The sequence below is a fragment of the Phycodurus eques genome, chromosome 2 (assembly GCF_024500275.1).
Source record: "Phycodurus eques isolate BA_2022a chromosome 2, UOR_Pequ_1.1, whole genome shotgun sequence".
NCBI classification, from domain to species: domain Eukaryota; kingdom Metazoa; phylum Chordata; class Actinopteri; order Syngnathiformes; family Syngnathidae; genus Phycodurus; species Phycodurus eques.
The window spans coordinates 40821124-40836164 of NC_084526.1; the positions used below are offsets into that span (position 1 = coordinate 40821124).

Here is a 15041-nt window from a genome sequence, read left to right on the forward strand (position 1 = left end):
GCCGAGCAGCGAGTTTAAAAAAACGATAACCAATCACCGATCCGATCACAAGATGGAGTAATGTTACTATTTAAATGTTAAATGTACATTAAATAATGTATCTTTGTTCCTCTATTTATGCCAGTGAGGCATAGTGACAGAGAGAACAAGTGAATGGTCTTCTATTAGATGTCAGGAAGTAAATACAGTAATTAATGTATCCACTTTTGTGACATTTTTGTTTGTTGTTGTGCCGTGAGATTTTTCAATTGTAAAATATGTTCCTTGGCTCCATAAAGGTTGGAAATCACTGCTCTAGTCAGATTGTGTATTCTAATCAGTCAGGTCAAACCAACATTACATGACAGAAATAATGGGTGCTAACTGAAAGTAATTAAATTATTTTTAATTAAATTACTTCACCCACATCGAAACCTTAGAGGATGATTCGACAGAACGGCGACATGTTTACGTCCAACCGTTCGTGCTACTGCGAGCTTGCTAGGCTACATAACATTTTATTGCCTGCTTGCGAGCCGTATCATATTAAAAGTACATGAACATACCTCAAGCAAGCCTTAAACGAATGTCCTCTCCTGTACTGAGCACCGGTGACCACCATCACACGGTTTTCCCCATCTTGTCCTCATAATATAGTCGGCGCGATCCACTCTTGTTACAAGTCGTCGCCACAGTAACGAGTGTATCCGGTCGCATTTGAGTTGACAAGATAAAGCCCAATGATCGTAAAAAACGGGATGTGGTGGTATCAAAATACAATATTTTATTGCAGTAATCAATCGTGAAAGAGCAAATTTGTCTTCTAGTCTGAACTGGGCATTACGTTGTTGTCTGTCTCAGACGTGTTGTCTGTGCCACACCGCCGAGGTTTTTTTTTTTTTTTTTTTTAATTGGCCGTCTGATATTTATAGTACTACGTTAAAAGACACCCGACTAGGCTAAAAATAAACTAGCTTTTGGGTTCAAATATACTGTGCACGCGGCGACGCAGAGTTCATGTCTTTTGCGGAGCCATTGATTGGATCGGCGAATTATGACATTAAAGCCGATCAGCATAAAATGCTCATTATCGCCCGATACTGATCAGCCCAATCAAATCGGTGTAAAGTCTACTCTTTACATCTGGCGTAAATGTAGCACAGCTTTTCAAAAAAAGAAAATCATACCAACTGTCAAACATGGTTATGGTAGTGTGATGGTCTAGGGCTGCTCTGCTCCTTTAGGACCTGGACAACTTGCTGTGATTGATGGAACCATGAATTCTGCTCTTTAACAGAAAATCTTGAAGGAGAATGTTCATCCGTCAGTTTATGACCTCAAGCTGAAGCACATTTGGTTTCTGGAACAGGATAATGATGCAAACACACCATCAAGTCAACTTCTGAATGGCTTAAAAAAAACAAAACGAAGGTTTTGGAGTGGCCTCGTCAAAGTCCAGACTTGAATCCAATTGCAATGCAGTAGCATGACCTTAAAATGGCCGTTCATGCTCGAAAACCCTCAATTTATGCTGAGTTCAAACAATTCTGCAAGGAACAGTGGGCCAAAATATCTCCACAGAGATGTGAAAGACTCATTGCCAGTTATAGAAAACGCTTGATTTCAGTTGTTGCTGCTGAGGATGGCCCAACCCAGTTATTAGGTTTAGGGGGCCATTACGTTTTGACATAGGGCCAGGTAACTTTGAATATTTTGTTCCTTAATAAATGAAATGACCATTTAAAAACAGCATTTTAAGTTCACTTGGGTTATATTTGTCTACTTACATTTGTTTGATGAACTTGAACATTAAAGTGGGGAAACTATCCAAAAAATATAAGAATTTGAGAAGGGGCCAATACTTTTTCACGGCAGTGTATTTTAAACTTTGTTCTTTTAAGAATTAAGTTTTTATGAGGCATACACTAATATCACTTCTTCTTCGACAGAGTATGAGTACAGCTACCTACATTTAAGTACTCGCGGATACGGAGTACCGATACCTGATAATACTGTTATGTTTTGTGATTTTGCTAAAATTTTTTTTATCTAATATTGTTCAAAAACACAAACTTTTTGTTGTACTCAAATATGACACTTATTATACATACAATTAAATGTTCATAAACACAAAATCTAAATTTGATTGAACATGGAATTAATTTCATACACATGGAATAATCATAAAGAAAAAAATAGAAGTGCCAAACTGCACAGCGTACCCTCAGGGACGACAGAATATTACACTAATTTCTATCCCTGAGGAGTAATTACACGGTGTGTTGAATTCATTATGCAGTCAATCTCACTATTTTTTTTAGTCTGAGTAAAATCATTTTCCAACACTTTTTGTCAGAGTTTGCCGAGCTTTGAACTGTTCTCCGTCATGGTCCATTCGGGAAGTGCTGCAGGCGGCCACTATTACGCCTGCATCAAATCCTTCAGTGATGGCCAGTGGTACAGTTTCAATGACCAGCATGTTAGCAAGGTCAGTATCATCCACTGGGCGATATCTTGTCCTCGAGATTAATACGAGAGCGTCATTGTCACAAGTGTCAAACGTTCCCTGTATTGTTTTTTCTCTGGTACTAATCATCCGCACTGTCGTCTCTCTTCACTCCTTGTTGACGTGTATTCTTTTTTGGATAGATCACCCACGAGGACATCAGAAAGACTTATGGGGGGTCCTCAGGGAGCAGAGGATATTATTCTAGTGCCTTTGCAAGGTTGCTTTTTTGTTTTTGTTTCTACTACAGTTTCAATACCTGCACAGTAAAAGAACTTTAAACTGTTTACTGTATTCCAATGATAAACTGGGTTTTTATGTGTATATGTTCTCTCCCAACAGCTCTACAAATGCTTATATGCTGATTTATAGATTGAAAGATCCCGCAAGGAATACAAGTAAGAAACCTATTAATTTGCAAATAGTGATTCATGTTACCAGTGCCATGACTATAGCTTTTTACTGACCCAGTATTAATCATTTACATGTAAAACAAATGTATCTTTGATTTGCAAGGGACTCTCCCGAGTTGTTATAGACATTCTTGGTTTGAGATTCAGTAACAAGGCTTCAACCCTAGAAACATTCCACATATATCATTGAGACATCATGTGGAAGCAGTTAGGGCAGAACTATTCACAATGTGATAAAACTGGATAGTCTTATTGTAACGTATACGATTTACATGACGAATAGCACATCCGACCCCATCAACTTGTCAGGCAACTCACTTTGAGCCCAAACATGAGTGAACAGCCTGTCAGGTAAAGGGAGAAATGCAAACTCGTTTTACCACTCAAGCAATATCGCATTGTGGAGTGCACAGGCTATCGAAGCGAAAGTAAACAAAGAAGTCCACAGAGCAAAGCTCTCGCTATTCAGTCCATATGAAAAGAAAAGCAAAAGGTAAATAACTGAAGTAGTTACGTCCACACTTTCACAAGAACACTGAGGGAAGGTGGCTGTAAAGTGTAGACCAATAGTGCTTTTATTGTTAGAGCTGACACGTGTGGCAAACTGATTTTCACGCAGCGCTTACAAATCTGCAGCAGAAGTCTTTGGCAAGGTGGCAACATACTGGAACAAACAAAAAGATTGACTATTACTCGGCTTTTAAAGTATCGCATTCTCAAACACTTATAATTAATTTCGTTTCAGAAATATACTATAGCTGTTAAGTACAGTTGCTTAAAATGTAACCCTTATCTACTGTATGTTTAAAATACAATTGTATTAAAGTCATGCAACTCTTAATAAGAATAGGCTCTCCCTATTTTATATTAAATGTATGTTTGGTCATATTAAAATCATTAACTGTTGTTGGTGGTAAAAACATGATGAACTCTAAAAATAAAAAAAATCATATTTCAGATAGCAGTCACAATATTAGGGTAATAATCAATAATTAAAATGTTCCTAAACGTTAAGGCATAGAAGCAGTGTTTCCACTGCTGTTTGTTTCTGATCCTTAAGGCTTAGTTCCTAAACTCTTGAATGAAGCTTTTAGGCAATACCCCATAGCTCTTGTCTGAAATGCATTAACTATAGTCATATGTGGTGTGATTATTTCAGCTGCCTTCATGTTCATGTCTTCATGTTTGAGTCAATACTGTACATGGTGTGTCTCCTTTTTGAAGAGTATTTAGCTGTGGATGACTTCCCAGAGCACATAAAGAGTTTGGTTCAGAAGGAGAAAGAGTCTGAAGAGCAGGAGAAGAGACAAAGAGAGATTGAGCGAAACACTTGCAAGGTAAACAAATGGTTCCACTGACTTGATTTAATATCTGCTCTTCTGCCTTTGTAAAAATCCCGAGATTAATTGCTTCTATATTTCTTTTGTCGATCACTCGTATTCTTTACTTTAGATCAAGCTTTTCTGCATGCATCCTTCGAAGATGATGGTAGAGAGCAAGCTGGAAGTGCATAAGGACAAAACTCTTATGGAAGCCACTGAAATGGCCTACACGGTTTGTTTGAAATCCTTGAACAGGGTAAAGGTGAGGAGCTCAGATCAACCTGGTCATGTACTGTATTTCAGCTGATGGAGCTGGAGGAAACAGTCTCCTTGGACTGTTGTCGCCTGGTGAAGTATGATGAGTTCCACGAGTACCTGGAGCGCTCCTATGAGGGTGAGGAGGACACACCCATGGGTCTTCTGCTTGGAGGTGTCAAGTCTTCTTACATGTTCGATTTGCTGCTGGAGACCCGCCGACCCGAGCAAGCGTTCCTGCCTTACAAACCTGGAGGTGAGGAACTCTGTAGCAATGAGACACTTTTATACGCAATTGTTCAAAATCCTTTTGATGGTCTAATGAAACCAAGTACTTTTTATATCCACTGGGTACTAGAGCTTTTAGTATATGTATTAGTGACCCAATAATTAACGGTAGTGAATTTTCAGTTATTCGAATTCTGGGAAGGGAAAATAAGACCAAGGTGAAGTTCCTAATGAAAATTGCATTTTCTTTGTCAAGTGTTTCTATGTTTGGGTGGTGTTGTTTTCCCACAGAGGTGATGGTGAAGGTTCATGTTGTAGATCTGAGAACTGAAACCATCGCCGCTCCCATAAGTGTTCGGGCCTACCTAAACCAGACCATCACTGAATTCAAGCAACTTATTGCACAGGTTTACTTTTCCTCTCTATTTCTTCTGTCATTTTCCTAATCAAAGTGTCTAATCAGGGGCTGAAACGATTTATGGAATAAAACTAATAATTCGATAAAAATAAAAAAGTCGAGCAAAATCTTTGCCTCGAAGCTTCACATTGATCATTTTCCGACACTGTTACGACAGATTCACGCACCACTCCTTGTAGAAATTAGTTGTTGCAAAGGTAGTGAGCCAGGTGGAAAGAGTATGTAAAAGACAGAATTTCTCACGTTTGGGATAATTTCACGAGTTGAAATTTTAATGTAATAGGTAAAATAAGATCATGTGCAATGTCTACGGCAAAGCTAACTTACTGACCACAACAACACATCTACAATCATCAGCATCGATGTTAGCTTATTTAACATAGCCCACCACAGCTCGTTAATAATAATAATAATAAACACGTAATAAGCACGTTCATCTGCAAGCTGTTAAAGCCACAACCGAAATCCAGGCATTTAACACGTAGACTTGCTAATGGTTAGCCAGTTAACAGCCAGCTCCTAACCTGCGCTAACAACTGCCAACTATAGACTCTCATTAGCTGACTCCCACGTCACTCACCGGGCCAGGCCCCTCCTTTAAAAGCTAAGCCCATCCAGTCACGGATATTATAGTGTGGAACTTTGTGATGGCGACCCTAAGTGGACCGCAATAATACCTGCACCTCACATGTATCTGATTAAGCGATAAGATAATCATTAGAATAATTGATTCTGAAAATATTCGATAGCTGCAGCCCATGTCTAATCACAAAGAGACCTGTAATGTGTTCCCTTAAACAAACATGTTTCTCCAAGTCATATATAATAATTTATGCTTCCATTCAGGCTACCGGCCTATCTGCAGAAACAATGCGTGCGGTTCTGGAACGTTGCTACAATGACATCCGGCTCCTGTATGTTCCAAACAAGACACTGAAAGCGGAAGGTTTCTTCAGGAGTAACAAGGTCTGTATATACATTTGGCATAAAAAGATGATGATTGATTACTACCTTCTGTCCTTCTCTTGTTGTATTTTGTGTTCTATTAGATTTTTGTGGAGAGTTCAGAGTCAAGTGATCATCAGGTGGCTTTCACTGACTCGATGCTGTGGAAGCTGTTAGATCGCCACGGGAATACTATCAGATTACTGGTCTTACTTCCTGAACAGTCCCCTGGCACTTTGGCCAGCAGAACTCTTTGCCAAAAGGTTGGCAGTGACTCAGATGTGCCCTTTGAAGGGTCAAAAGGCAACAGGAAATCAGTGGAGGCTATCCTTGAGGAGAGCACAGAAAAGTTAAAGAACCTGTCTCTGCAGCAGCAGCAGGGCTCCAGCGACAGCCAGAAAAGCTCTGACGCCAGCGACTTTGAACACATTGAATCCCCGAGCCAAGAGGCAGACTCAAACTCACCCTGCGTGGCCGCGGACAACCGAGAACGAGAAAACCGGATCGCGGCCACAAGTGGGTGCAGGGGCAGTGCTTCGTCTGACCCAGAGAACCACTTTGCCTGCGAGGAACGCTCAGACTCTGAAGTAAACAATGACCGCAGCACCAGCTCAGTGGACAGTGACATTCTGAGCTCTAGTCACAGTAGTGACACACTGTGCAATGCGGACAGCGGTCCCATTCAGCTGGCCAATGGCTTGGACTCCCACAGCATCACTAGTAGCCGTCGCTCCAAAGCCCACGAAGGCAAGAAAGAGACCTGGGACACTGCAGAGGAAGATTCTGGGACGGACAGCGAGTATGACGACCATGGGAAGGTTAAATCAGAAGACCATTACTTGTACTTCAGGACAGAACCTTGTTCCCAGGATGACTCTGCCTGCAATTCACAAAAATGTATGAACTCTCTATTCATGATGTAGTTAAAAGAAGCTATTATGTTCAAGTAGTTATTTTCTCTTATTTTCTCTCAATAGTAATGTAACAATTACAGTGCCCCCCCCCCCCAGGGGATAGGGACCGAGCCCTGTCACGGATAGCAAACATTCGCGAGTAATTGATGCCCCCACCTCCAAAACAAAGCATTATCATTGCTTTTAGATGCCACAAGATGGTGGCAAAGCACTTTTTTGTCTAACTGAAGCTCCTTCATTTACTTGAACATAGTTCCTTGGCACCGAGATGGCACCAAAGTAATACATCGAACATAAACGTCTATGTTAAGAAGCTAAACGTGTCCTCTAGATTTGATTCAGTTGAGTTGATTAGTGTGTGTTGTTTGATGCTCAGTTACCTATTCAGTCTGTGCGTGCCTCGCTGATAGGGCCACAATTTGTTTGTAAATGTGAAAAAAACAAAAAAGTGTGGTCCTGTATCAGACATCATTACTGAGGGTATAATTGTGGTTTCGGGCGATCCGTTCAGCTTTATCTGTAACCTCATCACTGTTAAATTTCTTTGCTATCAGTTATACATGAATCTAACAATCTTAAAAGAAAGGCACTCACGTCCTATCTAGGTCAACGTTTAGTGCTGTCTGTCTGCAATGAGCCACACCACCTAGAACAGGACATAAAAGCCTCTTCAAACGCATAATATGCGGATCGTATGCATGTCTGAGCAGGACCTTGTATAGCTTCTTAACAAAGATAGTTGTGACTTTTAATTTCCTGCCAAAAATAGTCAAGTTCCACAAAGGGTGCTCCAGAAGTCAATATACCTTTCTTTTTGTCCATTTTGTTTTCATCTATCGTTCGGAAAAGCGTGAGGTCACCAGCATTTGACAGACTTGCCTTGCCGTTTTTGTAAGCATATCATTCCCTTTCCCTTGTCAATTGACAGTAGAGCAGCATTGTAAAATTGCTGCCTGGCACTAATATTTTATGTCCCTGACTACAGTTCACGCCAATTTGAGAAAAGTTAAAAACGTGGTCATGTCCCCGGATGCATCACGGAAGAAAAATTATCCAATCAGCCCAATAACATGGCTCTCACCAAAGTGTCAGTTTCAGAGAGTCTGGTTCATGCTCAAGAATTGTTGCTGGGATTGATTTTTCCCAAATTATACAGTTGTTCATTTTCCCGACCAGAGAGATAAAAGATGGATTTGTGGCTGAACCACAATTTTTTTTCCCAAGCGCTGAGGGTCTTTTTGCGTATAGGAGTAGTTCACATATTTCCACACGAACATCGTCTTCTGCTTGAAGCCTTTGAACAACCTGACATTAAAGCTTTATCACTTTCTGAAACATCCACTGAATCAAGCTTTTGTTGATGCTGAGTTCCAATGCAAGCTTTCCGGGTAGACTTACTCTGGCTTTGCGTGAACGCCTGCTCTATGAGTTCAATGTTTTCATCAGTGCTGGTAGTAGCAGGCCTGCTGTGGTTTATCAAGAATAGATCCTGTTTTGAGAAGCTTGCCATGGGTGGTGTAAAATATACTACATGTTGGAGAAGTGTGATGTCAAGTGGCGAGCCATGGGCAAGAGAAAGATATGCTGACACAAACTTTAAAGTGGTAAAATGCTGATGGCCTCCTGTGTGTGCGCGAGTGATACCTAAAATGAAAAAAGGAAGTGTGGGACACCTTGTACAGACCCTGTGTTTTGGGAGGGAGAGATCTGCTGGTGTTGAATTGTTTGCTGTGCTGTTCCTCAGGTTTAGTGGTTCATGTGGACAAGAGGATAACATTGGCAGCGTTCAAACACAATCTGGAGCCCTACGTCGGCGTCACCTCGGCCCAGTTCAAAGTGTTTCGGGTTTACGCCAACAACCAGGAGTTTGAGAGCGTACGGCTTAACGAAACACTGTCGTCATTCTCTGATGACAACAAGGTCAGGATCCATTTTCGAAATCGATTCCGCTTGGTTGTATTAATAACACATTGAACTTCATTGCATCCCGCAGATAACCATTCGGCTTGGGAGAGCCCTGAAAAAGGGCGAATACCGAGTGAAAGTGTATCAACTGCTCGTAAATGAACAAGAGGTGGGAGGGAGAGCAAAAAAGACTGATGTTGCAAGTGAGCTAATTGTAGAGTTAATGATTGTCTTTCACATGTGTTACGTAGCCCTGCAAGTTCCTCGTGGACGCTGTGTTTGCAAAGGGCATGACTGTTAGACAGTCTAAAGAGGAGCTGCTTCCTCTCTTGAAAGAGCAGTGCAAGCTTGACCTCAGCATTGACCGGTAAGCCCACACATGGACAGTCCACAAATTAAAACCGAATGAGGAGGAAATGATCACGCATACCAAACAAATGTATTGTTTCGTGCCCAGGGTGCGTCTCAGGAAAAAAACATGGAAGAATCCCGGCACAGTATTTCTGGACTACCATGTTTATGAGGAAGACATCAGCATCTCCTCCAACTGGGAAGTTTTTATGGAAATCCTCGATGGTATTTATCTCCGTAATAAACAATACTGTGCTAAAGGCGCGGGCCCGCCCCACACAAGAGCAGCGCGGCCAAAAGTGACTGAACTGTTCTCTGCCACTTGCCTTTGGACGTTAGGCTCTCTGTCGCCAAAATGCATGGGTGCACTTAGTGAATGGGGGCCATCGATCATTGCCAACTGCCTCTCATATCCACACTGCTTTAACCCCGGTTTCGTCTCTCTGTGGCAATCCGCTTCTTCCTCGACAATTGTGCCATTTTTGTGGTTCAATTTAAAAAAAAATAATAATAATAAAAATAAATAAATAAATAAATAAATAAAATACAGTACATACAACAGTGTGCGTGGAGCCTCAAAACCTGATACAGGGTCGCAGTTTTTCCATTGCAGCACGTCCGTAGTGTGTGGTTCTCAATTGCTTGATGTGCGGCAAAGAGTCGCCGACTGTAATTTTTTGGCAACGGTCCACTTGACTCGCCTTCGGTCGCATTGCTCTGTATGCAGTGGGCCTGAGGCCGCTAATAGTATTTTTATAATGTTTTTCTACGGCAGACATTTTGACATAGTAAAACAGTAAATACAACAGGGGTGGGCAAAGTCCTGATGCCGCTAATAGTATTTTTATAATTTTTTTCCACGGCAGACATTTTTACATAGTAAAACAGTAAATACAACAGGGGTGGGCAAAGTATGGCCAACTGGCCATGTGCGGTCAGCTCCTTTCTTAATTGGCTAAATTAAGGCAAAAAATATTGCAGGACTTTTAATAATGTAAATGCTTAGTGGGCCAGATTTAATTAAAATGTTTTTTTAAACGCATTTATTAAGTTATCTGTAGTTATGTATTATAAATATTAATTCGACGTACCGTATACATGTGGGGAAAAAATGCTTGATTTATTTGAAGTTAGTTATAAATGATAAAAAAAACGAGTGGGTTTATTCTTAAAAGAAAGTATTTTACATTAAGAAAAATGTTTACCCTCACGTACAAATGCCCTGGCCTATATGTCCAATTTAAAACAAAAAAATCAAATGCGGCCCTGGAGCACGAATGTTGGCCCACCTCTGAAATAGGACAGATACAGTCAGCAGGATTATCCAATAAAACAAAACCAATATTGAGGTACAGTTAAAGGTAGCAACTAATTACCTCAATACATAGACAAAGACTTTAGAGTTTACTGTTGAGCTGATTTCAGCAGTGTTCCAGTGACCGTGCTGCATTGTTGTGTGCACCTTATTAGTTTTGCCCAATTCATGCCAGTCCAACCTTGGTGGAGGTCTGCACTCTGGTAATTCTCATTGTGGCTTTTTATGATAACATATAACATTGTCAAACAACAATCCTACTGAACACCCTGACGCTTGACTAGAAAGCTGTGATGAATCTCAAAAGTTGCACCCAAAGTGTTGTTTGGCTGCTCTCTAAGGTACTGACTGCCCTTTGACCACTTTTTCAGAACATGAGAAGATGAAGTCAATGTCGCAGCTGGCTGTTCTGACCCGCAGGTGGAGTGCATCCACAATGAAACTGGGTTCCTTCCAAGAAGTGATTCTGGAGAGCAGCAATGTTGAGGAACTCAAGGAGAAGGTATGCCCTGCTGCTAAATTCAGGTGGTTCACTGAAATCCGCATTTGTCAGATTGTTGCGAACATCCTACTTCATGTTGATGTTCAACTGAGTTTTTTTCTTATCATGGCAGCTCAGTGAAATGAGTGATATCCCTCTTGAAAAGCTGGAGTTTGCCAAGGTTTGTGGAATTCCTCCTAAATCCTTGACCTTTCCTCACTTTGCCTTTTTTTTTTCTTACTGAGGGTCCTTGCATGCACTGTTTGCAGGGTCGAGGAACATTTCCCTGTGACATTTCTGTGCTGGAGATTCATCAGGATTTGGACTGGAACCCCAAGGTGTCAGCGTTAAACATGTGGCCCCTGTACATCTGTGATGATGGGGCTGTGGTCTTCTACAGGTAGGAGATGCTAACAAAGGTGTCCTTATACTGTTAAAATAATATAATACAGTATAGTCAGATTACATTTGGAGGCCATTCCAGTTTTTGAGGACACTTTTGGCAGCAGAATTTTAGGAAAAAACGGACCATTTACAGTTGTGCTTATGAATTCACATACCCTGGCCGAATTTGTAAGATGCGTACCGTTCTTTAAAGAAAATGAGTGATCAAGCAAAAAACCTTTATTTTATATTTAATAGGATTTTTTAAAATAAGACATTTCAGAATAATGCAATTGTTAATCAAAATTTAGCAATATAGAAAATAATCAGATGATAGCCGTTCATTCATCAGACTAATTTTCCCAAATAAAATATTTCACATTCTGCCAAAGGAACGTGTACTTATCAGCACAACTGTGATTGATTTTTTTTTTTTTTAACGTTTTCTAGATAAACTGGTAATGAACTATCATTTACAGTGCCCCCTTTGTCAAATTCTTATATTTTTGCATAGTTTCCCCACTTTCAGGTCATCAAACAAATGTAAGTATCAGACTGATATAACCTAAGTGAACTTAAAATGCTGTTTTTAAATGGTGATTTCATTTATTAAGGAAAAACACACTATATAAGTTACCTGGCCCTGTGTGAAAAAGTAATGGCCTCCTAAATTAGCCTAAACCTAAACTGGTTAGGCCATCCTCAGCAGCAACAACTGAAGTCAAGCGTTTTCTATAACTGACGATGAGTCTTTCACATCTCTGTGGAAATATTTTGGCCCACTCTTCCTTGCACAATTGTTTGAATTCTGCAAAAATGTGAGGTTTTTTTCGAGCATGAATGGCCTTTTCAAGGTCATGCCACTGCATTTCAATCAAATTCAAGTCTGGACTTTGACAAGGCCACTCCAAACCCTTCATATTATTATTATTTATTTTAGCCATTCAGAAGTTGACTTGCTGGTGCTGCTGGTATAAAATTCTCATTATTGGGTCATGACCACTGACCTTAACTGAGGCAAAGGAGGCCTGCAGTTCCTTTGTGGTCTCCTGTATGAGTCATTACTGTTCTCTTGGGGTAATCTTTGTAGGCCAGCCACTCCTGGGAAGGTTCACCACCGTTCCATATTTTCTCCATGTGAGGACAATAGCTCTCCCTATGATTCGCTGGAGTCCTAAAGCTTTAGAAATAGATTTGTAACCCTTTCAAGGCTGATGTCAATTACTTTATTTCTCCTCTGCTCTGGAATTTCTTTGGATCGTGTCATTTTATTTCAGCTTATTTAGATCTTTTGTCTTGTCTTTTGATCTTGTCGGGACAGATTCTGTTTTGATTTCAAGTGATTTCTTGATTGGGGAAGTCTGGAGGTAATCAGGCTTGAGTGTGATCAGTGAAAATTAACCAAAATATTTGATTAGCTACAATTAATTCATGATTTAACAAAGGGCGTGGATAATTACTTTTTCACAAAGGGCCAGGTAACTTTTAATAGTTTCTTTTCCTTAAAGGAAATCACCACTTAAAAACTACTTTTTAAGTTTACTTGAGTTATATTTGACTGCTATTTACATTAATGTGGAAACTATGCAAAAATCTAAGAATACTTTTTCACGGCACTGTAATCATCCAGCTCAACATTCAACAGTACAGCTTTTATGAGAAATTTTATATTAAAAACATTTTCCCAAAATACTGCTGAATAACTCCTCAAGTCAAGAAAATACCAATTTTAGATTAGTACTGATTTAATTTTAGTATTCCTCTAATTACAGTAACAGTGTTGCATATCGAGTCCATGCTAGCAATGTTAGCTGCTACGCTAATTGGTCAAGAACAAACTTGGTAAAGTAAATTTGTGTTACTTTGATAAATTGGTCATTATGAAAGGAGAGATGAGCAAAAAGCTGTTTTAGGGATACTTTAAACAATATTTATTAATCACTCTTACTACAAATACAGTTACAATTTGTCTCAGGACAACTATAATTTACACAAAAGTGCATGTTTCTGTAATTTGCATATGGACTATTTGAAATGTCATGAGTGGGACAAAAAATGTCCTCCAATTCTGGCATGACCCGCATTTGAGGCCATCATTGCTGTGATTGTGTGCGCATGTATGTGCAGGGACAGCACAGAGGAGCCAATGGAGCTGTCAGAGGATGAGCGCAATGAACTCATGAAGAAAGAGAGCAGCCGCCTGCTCAAGACTGGACATCGGGTCAGCTACTCGCCGCGGAAAGAGAAGGCACTCAAGATCTACCTAGACGGGGGTCCGGCTAAGGATCCAGCCTAATCCCTGTGTCATTCGGATCTTCTGGCGACTGTCTGGGACTCGGCATGGGTGAGAGGTCCTGGGGGGGAGGGACGAACGTCAAGCAGCGTCATGAGGTTGAAATGCTCTCACCCTCCGCTCTTAGCTCGGAAACCCAGTTGTGCACTGTTAGTTTTTATTGTACTGTAAAGGGAATTTGAGAAGCTATTCCTGACAGAAAATGAATTAACACCTTTTAAGACAAATCGTCGTAAAACGTGGAGATGGTCAAGACTTGAACGCGTCTCATCAGTTAGTCTCCCTCTGCTTGTTCGGGTCATCTCGATCATACCGATTTCTCAGAGATCATTAAGTGCTCACAGCTCATTTTATCTTCCTCCATTGCTCACCTTCCTTTGAATTCTATCAAAGCGAGCTTAGTAGCCACCAAAAAGGAATCCTGGAGATGCAAGCTTCCACTTCTCACTTCATCTACAAGCTTTCTGATGCGAAGCATCACCACATGTCATGCTACGCTATACTGTGGTGTGTGGTCACAGGTTTGCACGTCTGAGCTTCTTCGCTCGTCATCGCTTCCACTAGATTTCGTCCAATTGCGCTCTTCAATTCTCCCCTTGAGAAAATCAAAGTAAAGATGAATTTAACAACCGTTTTGTTTTCGTACGTTGTTTTCCTCCGATTATAATCATTCTTTTGAAGCTACGCACACACATGCTTCCCTGTTGTCTGTATTAACATTTCATTGATCTCTTTGTCTGATCCGATGCGACAGTGAGGGGGATAGACGCTCCCTCCTTGGGTTTTTTTGGCCGAGAGCGTGAGGTGAAGTTGGCACTTTTACCCCCTGCTGCTTAATAGATGGACATCAGTGGGTGGAGAAAGTTCGCCAGACCACCCGTGTCTTGGCCCGCCGGGCTTTTGATGCTGCCACCAGCCGTTCACCGTAGAAATGCCAATGTCTGATGAAATTCTCTTTTTCCTCTGTTGGTGTTTATTTCTTTTGAGATTCAAATCCTGTGTGAAAATAGTTTGAGATGATTTTAAAAATGAATTAAAATGTTTTATTTCATAACCTCAGCTTTTCTTTTTAAAAATGAGACGACTTTCAACTTTATTTTCTGTCAGGTCCGCCGCACACTGAGCGACGCGGCCAAACCGAGTGAACTATCAAGCAGTGTGCGGGTTTCGGTGCCTAGTTTTAATGAGTGGCCGACCAGAGGCGTTCAAAATTTCGAAATTAACGTCACAACGTTAAAGATATAACGGCCAATCAGAAGAGTCAGAGTCAAACTCTATACAGGGGAGGCCGGATTTGAACCCGGGTCCTCAGAACTGAGGAAGATGTGCTAC

General features: G+C 40.7%; 1 protein-coding gene across 1 annotated transcript in view; it reads left to right on the forward strand.

The window, feature by feature from the left end:
* usp47 (ubiquitin specific peptidase 47) overlaps positions 1-14763 on the forward strand; it is a 32743-nt gene extending 17980 nt beyond the window's left edge. The window contains exons 12-28 of the mRNA XM_061670690.1: positions 2336-2467; positions 2629-2705; positions 2828-2883; positions 4123-4235; positions 4351-4452; positions 4524-4731; positions 4995-5110; positions 5968-6087; positions 6171-6963; positions 8725-8900; positions 8974-9054; positions 9137-9252; positions 9343-9461; positions 10923-11053; positions 11166-11213; positions 11302-11432; positions 13544-14763. Of these exons, the coding sequence (XP_061526674.1) occupies positions 2336-2467; positions 2629-2705; positions 2828-2883; positions 4123-4235; positions 4351-4452; positions 4524-4731; positions 4995-5110; positions 5968-6087; positions 6171-6963; positions 8725-8900; positions 8974-9054; positions 9137-9252; positions 9343-9461; positions 10923-11053; positions 11166-11213; positions 11302-11432; positions 13544-13712 (2688 nt within the window). The 3' untranslated portion in view covers positions 13713-14763. The remainder of the gene's footprint in view (positions 1-2335; positions 2468-2628; positions 2706-2827; positions 2884-4122; positions 4236-4350; positions 4453-4523; positions 4732-4994; positions 5111-5967; positions 6088-6170; positions 6964-8724; positions 8901-8973; positions 9055-9136; positions 9253-9342; positions 9462-10922; positions 11054-11165; positions 11214-11301; positions 11433-13543) is intronic.
* Positions 14764-15041: the final 278 nt, after the last annotated feature.